The 10,000-nt window shown below is 33.3% G+C and overlaps 1 protein-coding gene across 1 annotated transcript in view; it reads left to right on the top strand.

Moving 5' to 3' along the window:
• Positions 1 to 4,015, top strand: part of LOC119572878 — a 4,946-nt gene extending 931 nt beyond the window's left edge. The window contains exons 3-8 of the mRNA XM_037919814.1: positions 1,123 to 1,278; positions 1,543 to 1,702; positions 2,019 to 2,167; positions 2,281 to 3,255; positions 3,468 to 3,638; positions 3,801 to 4,015. Of these exons, the coding sequence (XP_037775742.1) occupies positions 1,123 to 1,278; positions 1,543 to 1,702; positions 2,019 to 2,167; positions 2,281 to 3,255; positions 3,468 to 3,638; positions 3,801 to 3,977 (1,788 nt within the window). The 3' untranslated portion in view covers positions 3,978 to 4,015. The remainder of the gene's footprint in view (positions 1 to 1,122; positions 1,279 to 1,542; positions 1,703 to 2,018; positions 2,168 to 2,280; positions 3,256 to 3,467; positions 3,639 to 3,800) is intronic.
• The last annotated feature ends 5,985 nt before the right edge of the window (positions 4,016 to 10,000 follow it).

Genomic DNA, 10,000 nt, shown 5'->3' with positions numbered 1-10,000 from the left:
CTCCATATATATTTATATATATATGCACACACACGTGTCTATATAAATAAATGACTAAAAATATAGATGCATTTTTAGTAATACATATATATGTATATATACATACATAAATATACACATATATGCATATATGCAAATATTCTTACACACATATACATATATAGATATACATGTAAATATAAACATGGTGTGTACACACACACACATATACACATATATATGAACACAGACACAAACACACGAAGGAAAACAGGAAAACAGCCATAACAATAAATGGAAATAATGCATAACATTTTGAACTCTTCAGGAATTTCTCATCAGACTAATAATTAACCAAAATGGATGATTTCGGTTAATTATTCGTCTGATGAGGAACTCGTGAAGAAATCGAAAGGTTACCAGTTATTTTCATTTCTTGTGGTTGTTTTCCTTTTCATATATATATATATATATATATATATATATATATATATATATATATATGGGTGTGTGTGAGTGTGTGTGTGTGTAGATAAAATATATAAATAAATGTATGAATGTATACATATACATACATATATCCATCTACATCTACATATATATATATATATATATATATATATATATATATATACTATATACAAACATGTATATTGTATATATATATATATATATATATATATATATATAATATATATATATATGTATGGTATATATTATATATATATATATATATATATAGATATATATGTGTGTGTGTGTGTGTGTGGTGTGTGTCTGTGTGTGTGTATACAAATGTATATTATATAAATATATATATATATATATATATATATATATATATGTATATGCATGCAGATATAAACAAATTAATACATAGATATACATACTTATAAACACACACACACAACACACACACACACACACACACACACACACACACACATATATATATATATATATATATATATATATATATATATATATATATATATAAATTAATGTATGTATGTATTACAGCAATAGATACCTTGTCATCAGGATTTAAAAACTTGAGCCATGCACTGACTACAAGCATTTTCACCAGTACAAACACAAGAGATATTCTAAAGGAAAATCAGCTTCAAAATTATATCCTTCCAGTGTGACATAACCACGCGATTGGAAACCGAAGGATGTTCCCTTCGGTCCGCAAAGGCCAGTCGATCCTTGGCCAGAGAGTCGGACCTTTCAGTCCAGTGCGACTGCGACTGCTGCCTCAAGCCACACAAGGACTGCAACAAGTACTACGAGTGCAAGGTAGGAGGGACGACGCCCCCTGTAGGCTCTTCGGTTATTGCACTGAACTTTATTTGTGAATAAGGAAAACACCATGACTTTTCTTTTGGCTCCACGGTAACTATACCTATCTTAGATTCACTATAATATATATATATATATATATATATATATATATATATATATACATATACATCTATTTCTTTTTAGGATAAGACTGCTTTGAGTAGACAGCCACATCCAACAAATGCAGTATCAAAAATACAAATTTGTTTATTATGACAGGATAACATTGCCTACGTTAAGGAGTGCGGAGGTGATTTGGTGTTCAATCCTGCAAAAGAACAGTGCGATCTTCCAACCAATTATGAATGCCCTAAACCAATATATTGCGGCTGCCATTGCCGATACCCAGTCGACGGGGAGTGCAATGCTTACTATGACTGTAAGTAATAAAAAATACTACTGCTTTAATCTGATCCTGCAAATGCTATTAAGGAATGGCCTGCGTAATATTTTCTTATTTTTATCATTTTCATCTTTATGTAATAGCTTTTATTCATAAACTGGCTCCTCATTTTATACTTTTCACTTATCAAGCATACCCCATGTCATCTTTGCAGTCAATACATAGTATTAGTATGTCCATTTGTAGCGTACTGTTGAGGAAGCGACAATTTCACTGTTTTTTTAATCTGTCATATTTTCCGTTATTAACTACATTCTTTAGAAGATTAATTATGAATTTATTCAACCTTCAGGCAAGGGCAATGAGGCGGAGAAGAAGTACTGCTCAGAAGGCCTGCTGTTCAACCCCGATACCCGCATGTGCGACATCGCTGCCAATGTTGACTGCCCGACTGATCCTCCAACACCTGGACCTTGCAATGGAAACGTCTTCGATTCCGACGTTAGTTGCTCTATCTCTTTCTCCATCCTATAACTGATACTAATAAGCTAATGGCAGACATCAGTTACCATAGTTACATAGCCATGGCACTAATCCAAAGACCTTATCAACAGCCTGACTGCAAGTTCTGGGCCGCCAACAACGACTGTCACTGCAAGTGGACGGATGGTGACTGCTCCTGGCAGCACTTCGTCGCCCGCGCTTGTCCCCGCAGCTGCGCCTGCCACGACCATGTGGACGTCACCAAGCCTCCTGTGACTGAATACCTTTGCGTGAACTGCTCTACCGGCCAACAGTACTGGCAGCATCCCAGCGACTGCCGCAAGTTCATTCAGTGCGCACCGTATGGTCCTCAGGAGATGCCATGTGGAGAGGGAACAGTGTGGGACCAAAATCTGCTCACCTGCAACCATGAATGGGCTACCCAGTGCTTGACAGGCAACTTCCTTCTCGCTAACGGAAGTTGTTCAGGATGCTCAGGATGTACTCCTCCTGCAAAGCCCACAACCAGACCTCCTACCCAGAAGCCTGTTACACCAGGCAACTTCACATGTGTGGACTGCTCCACTGGCCAGCAGTATTGGCAGCATCCTACCGACTGTCACAAGTTCATTCAGTGTGCACCTTACGGCGCCCAGGAGATGCCATGCCCTGCAGGAACCAGGTGGGACCAGAAGATCCTCACTTGCAACCACGAATGGAACACCCCATGTGTGACAGGCAACTACCTTCTACCTAATGGAAGCTGTTCGGGTTGTACCGGATGCCCAACTGTGACCACCTCATCACCAGTTGGCTGCGGTGGTGAGAATCCAGACTGCAAGCACTGGGCTGCCAGTGGAGCCTGCACCTGCAAGGCAGGCAGTGACTGTACTTGGGCGAACCAAGTGGCTTCAATGTGTCCCAAGACCTGTCGAGGGGACTGTGGGCCAAGTACTCCATCAATAAACGAATGCAACCTCGTGTGTCCTTCTTACAGTGGTCTTTTCCCACACCCGAAGGCCTGTACCAAGTGGGTTCACTGTGACCACTTCACCCCCTACGTGAAGGACTGCCCCGCTGGTTTGCACTTTAACCCAGCAATCAAGGTACCTAGAGATTTCAGGAAAGACACACTATTCGACTTAATCCCAACCGGGATATCTCATTGGGTCCCCAATTTTGAGTATCCTTACTTCTGACTATTTTGTACACTTTCAGTTGGCCTCTTTCATGCTTTATGTGTTCTGTAAACATGGCACTTTGATCTATAAGTTTCATCTTCTATTGGTGATGTCTAAATCTTAACTCGTTTAAAAAGGTATGCGACTGGCCAGATCGGGCAGGCTGTACCTCAGGGGAGCACCAGAGTTGTGTAATTCCCACTGATCCACCGGTTACCGGCCCCCCTCCCACACCCAGCCCCGAATGCACATGCGAATGTTGCCATCTCCCTCATCCGACTGACTGCACAGCCTATTACTACTGTGATGTAGGATATTTCTTTTTATTTGAATCTATCCTTTATATTTGATGATTCACGTAGCTGTTTTCACTCTGAAATGTACATATGATTGAATCTGGTATATCTAGTGCAGTCTGACTGAAGTAATATCTAAACACAATGACTCAGGAGAGATTAAACTGTTTTCAGGTGAACAAGAACATTACCTTCTTCACGTGCCCGTCTGGGCTAGTATTCCACCCGGAAATGGATACGTGTGTGTACCCTCAAGATTACCCACAGTGTGACATTGAGGTGCCTCCCGTTTGCGAGTGTGACTGTCACTATCCCTCAAGGATTTGCAGCGAATATTATGACTGTGAGTGACAAAGCATTTTTCAGCAACTGGGATATCAAACTTCGAACATATTTCTTTCTAACCTTATATAAATACCAAGGTCTGTCCTGCATAAACGGGTCCTTTCTTTAAGCGTGTATGATTTTTTTTTTTTATCTTTTCCAGGCATGCCTTTCCCCTGAAAGGAATGCCCCCCGGTTCCTCTGGAACCAAAAAACAGAAGTCAGTGACTTGCCCGAGAACGTGACTGCGTAATGGGAAACTAAGTTTCGCCCGTGTTAAAGGGCCGGGGATATTCACCCGAAACACATTTGACTGACGGGAAATCTTTCTACCCACGGGAAATGTCCTTATACCTTCCTAAGAATTAAATGTAAAAACCCTCAAAAAAAAAAGGGTTTTGGAACAGATCCCCTGAAAAAATTTTTTTTTTAAAAAACATTGTTTTTGATAATTTTTTTCTAACAAATAGGGGTTTGGTAGATTTTTCCGGGCACTTTTTTTACCTTTTATAACATTGTTTCTGTAATTATTTTTTTTGCCAAATTTTTATCGTTTACGTCTTAGAATTTCTTGAAATGCACCTCGAAAAAGCATTTTTTTTCCCCAAAAAAAATCGCATATTATAATTAATTCAACCCGAAAAAAAAAACCGGGGGAAATAGTGACGTTTTCTAGTAAAAAATTTGGCTTGCTGTCCTGTTAGTCAAAAAAATCGACACCCAGTGCATAAAAGTGGTAGGGTTTTTGGAAACCCGGGTAGCTCAGTTTCCATGTCAAGTACTAGAGACAGTCATCTAGGGCCCTAAAAAACAAGTTAATCCGAAGTAAAAAAAGTGCAAAAATATTTTATTGAAGAGAAAGAGGAAGCAAAGCAAACTGAGATTCGATAAATACAACAATACCACACCCAATAAAGACTACTTTCCCTTTCTTTTCAAATCCCGTTTTTTTGCATCCTAGTGAAAGTGACAGACTAAAGGGTCCTCAAACCTCCGCAAATAAAATTCATATTAAAATTTCCCCAAAAAGAGATCCCATTTCCCAAACCAATTTTTATATTTGTTTAAAATTTACCATTTCTCTACTGCACACGGGCAAAAAAAATTTCGTGAAAAAATGAAAATCATATAATGGAAATTTAAAACGATGATAATGACAGGTAACAAAAATATTCCTGAAATTGTAATGAAAAATAAAAAATAAATAAAATAATAATAATAAAAAAAAAATAAAATAAAAATAATAAAAATTGCTCAAAAATACATTGCAATGAAAGCAAGCTTTTTCTCTATCGCCACACCCCCCTCCAGGTCCCCTTTTTTAATTGCCTCTGCCCTCTCCATCATCCTTCCCCTCTCCCCCCAACTCCTCTCTTTCTTTAATTACTTTAAAAAAAAAATGGGAGTATAATAAAAAAATATAGTAAAAACAGAAAAGAATAAAAACAAAAGAATTTAAAATAATGAATGAAAAAAATTAAAAAATAATAAGAACAATAAAATCATTAGAAATCCCACGATAATAGTAATAAATGGAAAAAAATGTTATGATATCTATGATAATAAAACAAAAGAAAACCAAAATACAAAAACAAAGCTGTAAGATAATTAAGGGGATTTCATAGGATACTGAAACACAACAATATGAAAAGATAAATTACATCATTTTAAATTTTACCCATCCATTCCCATCTTACTATTTTTATTACCATTATTGTTTTTGATATTTTCATCCGATTTCCTTGTGTTAAATCTTTTCTATTTTATCTCATTTTAGGGTTAGTATTTCAACAACACACAATAAAATTTTGAATGTTGTGTGTAATAATAATAAATATTAAAAATTATTTTATTAAATATATATACGAAAAAAATATTTCTATATACTAAATTTCATTATATACAGATATATATATATATATATATAATATATATATATATTAATATATTATATTATTAAATATTAAATATATATTTTATATATATATATATTATATATATATATTGTGGTGGTTGTGTTGTGTTGTATTAAAATATATATAATATATATATATATATATATATAAATATTTTAAATTATATTATATGTAAAATTTTATATTAATATATATATTAATATATTATATTTTATTAATTTTTATGATATATTAGTTATAATAATATATATATTAATAATATTATAAATTTTATTTAATATATAGCTTAAAAGCATTTTTTCCATTATTATAACATTATCATATTAGATCTACAACACACACACACACCCACACACACACCATATTATATTATATATATATAATTATATAATATATTATATTAATATATATATATAGCACACAAATATATATAATTTTATTATATATTAAATATATATTTTTTATATAATTATATAGACTATATATACCAACAAAACATGTAATGTATATTATTAAAAATATATAATATATATATATATTAAAATTTTTAAATAATGTATGTTTATATACAACGAAAACAAAATCGTCCAACGAATATGTATAAATATTAAAATATGTATGTATATTATTCATAGGTTATATATATTTTATATATATATATATATATATATATATAATTTATGTATACATATATATATATATATAATATATATATATATATAGGTGTATAATTATATATATATATATATTATTATAAAATTTTATACATATATATATACCTCTACGAGCATATTTAACTACAATTTTATGCATCTAGATACACACACACACACACACACACACACACACACACACACAACACACACACCCACACCAATATATAATTATATATATATATATATATATATATATATTATATATCTGTGGTGTGTGTGTGTGGGGTGTGTTGTGTTTGTGTGTGTGTGTGTTTGTGTATGTGGTGTGTGTGTGTGGGGGTGTGTGTGTGGTGTGTCTAGATGCATAATATGGTTAATATATATATAAAGTTCGTAGAGGTATATATAGTAAATATATATATATATAGATATATATATATATATATAAAATATACATATATACATATAAAATATTTTATAATAAATATATATATACACAATATACATATATACATACATAATAATAGATAAATATATATATACATATAATACTATATAAAATATATATATATATAAAATATTATATATATATACATATATTACCTCTACGAGCATATATAACAATTTATGCATTAGATACCACACACACCACACCACCCCACACATACACAAACACACACACACACACACACACACCACACACACCACACACACACACACACACATTTTATATATATAATAATAATATTATATATAATATGTGTGTGTGTGTGTGTGTGTGTGTGTGTGTGTGGTGTGTGTGTGTGTGTGGGGATCTAGTGCATAAATATGTATGTATATATGCTCGTAGAGGTATATATATATATTATATATATAAATATATATATTATAATATATAGTATTATAAGTATACATATATATATATATATATAATATATAATTTTATATATATATTTTTTATATGTGTGTGTGTGTGGATGTGTGTGTGTGGTGTGTGTGTGTGTGTGTGCGTGGGGAGTGTGTGTGTGGGGTGTGTGTGTGGGGTGTGTGTGTGTGTGTGTGTGTGTGTGTGTGTGTACGAGTGTATGTATATATATAATAATATATATGTGTATATATATTCGTGCATACACACACTCATATATAAAGTATGTATATAAGTATATAGGGAAATCAATTGATATACCTACATACATACATAGGCTACACACACACACACACACACACACACACACACACACACACACACACACACACAAATATATATATATATATATATATATATATATATATATATATATTAATGTATATAGAGATATAGAAATATATATTTGTGTATATGCATGTGTATGTAAATAAATGAATATATGCATACATATATACATATATACTGTATGTATGTACACACACATATATAAAAACATATTTATATAAATATATTATTATATATTAATTATATAATTTCGTATGGAGCTAAGTAGATAGATAGATAGATATCAAAACCATACATAGGAAATTATATACATATATGGGGAGTATATACATGGATATATATAATTATTGTCGTAAAAAGAACATTGGCAGACAGTGGCATCATCTCGCAATTTCTTTTTCGACTCTCTCCTTACAGACATACCAGGCAAGTAGGTGCGACCGGTGACACGTAGTCAGAAATTTACCCAAGCGAAAAAGAGATTTGATTCATTGTTTATATGAACTATTTTTGACCCACTTTTAACTTACATTTATTCTACTTGTACTGGGAAACACGCGCCACAAATATACATGGTGTCTATTGATGATTAAAAAAAAAGAGACTAACTTTTATATTTTCAGGGGAGTTGATCGTTATAGATTTTTTTTGCTGACGTTAAGGTTACTGTCCACTCTAGCTTGGCTGCTTTCATTCCGGAAATTATGGTTCGTTCCCTTTTTTGGGGGGGGGTTGATACAAAAAATTGTTGTAATTTTCCCAAATCATCCAAAAAGAAACCAAAACGAAGTTCAACAGGTGGAAACGCAGTTCGGTTCCCTTTCCTAGATTTCCTGACCCAATTACAGGTGGTTAGTAGACTTAATTTCTCTTATTTTCTCCTTTTTTTTTTTAAAGATTCTTTATGCCATTACTTCGATATCGGGTGTGATTTTTTTCACGCTGCTTTGCTATAAGAAGTGGGGGAAAAAAAAACCCGCAGCAGAAGGATCCAAGAGGCCTACTGAAAGCACGACGATTGTTCTTCTCGTGTCGCTTCCGCTGGTCTTGGGGAAAGGGGGAACAACGGTTCCGGCTGCGGTGTTGACCCCTGGCGCGGGCGGCATCACTGGGGGTAGCTATAAAATCATTCACGTTTCTCTCTCCTCTTCTTTTTTTCTCCTCTTTTCTCTCTCCTCTTCCCCCCCTTTGCCTGTATACCCCCTGTATAATAAGTATATAAATATACACATACTATATAATTATATTATTTGTGTGTGTATCACACGGGGGTGAAGGAGAGGGATGGGGTGTTATGGGTCGGCCGTCCTCTTTCAGTCAACTCATCTTTCAGCAATTTTGGGTTTAGACGCACACCTCTCTTCGGACGCTAAAAGGTAACTTTTTCTTTAATATATAATATGTCTTTCTATTTCCCTATATTGTTTATATTACTGAAAACCCTTCCCCCGTAGGTCCGCATCTGCACCACCTGACCTGCCTGAACCCAACGGCCCCCTCGCGCACCCGACGACTGCCACCGCATTTGTGTGCCCAAAGGCCCCGCCTACGTCGAGACCTGCCCCCCCCAACCTGCACTTTAATGAGGGCCTCTTCGAGTTTTGACACCCCGGGGAAAAGCCAAGGTAAGCTCAGGGATGGGCACCTTTTCTCCATATTTTCATATATATGCCTCTACACACACGGGCCCCTATAAAAAAATGACTAAAAAAATTTAAAGCATTTTTTTGTAATAATATATGTATTATCAAAATAAAAAATAAAACATTATGCATAATAAAAATTTTTTCACAATATCATATTGAATACATGTAATAAAACATGGGTGTAACCACACACATATCACAATATATGAACACAGACACAAACACACAAGGAAACGGAAAAAAGCCCTAACAATAAATGGGAAAAAATGCATAACATTTTAACTCTTTGGGTTTCTCATCAACTTAAATTAAACCAAAAAGGGTGATTTCGGTTTTTTCGTCTGATGAGGAAATCGTGAAGAATCGAAGGTCCCCGTTTTTTTCATTTCTTGTGGTTTTTTTCCTTTTCAAATTATTTTTTATTTATTTTTAAAAAATAATTATATATAATATATATAAAATAAAATTTAATATATGGGTGTGTTGAGCGGTGTGTGTGTAATAAAATTATAAAATAAATGTATGAATGATACATTACAACATATTATTCCCAAAATTTTTTTTTTAAAAAAAAATTAATATATATATTTATATATATATATATTATTAAATTTTATTA

This window comes from Penaeus monodon, chromosome 5 (genome assembly GCF_015228065.2).
Source record: "Penaeus monodon isolate SGIC_2016 chromosome 5, NSTDA_Pmon_1, whole genome shotgun sequence".
NCBI lineage: Eukaryota > Metazoa > Arthropoda > Malacostraca > Decapoda > Penaeidae > Penaeus > Penaeus monodon.
Note: the sequence above shows the minus strand (reverse complement) of the source record. Positions and strands in the feature narration are given on the sequence as shown.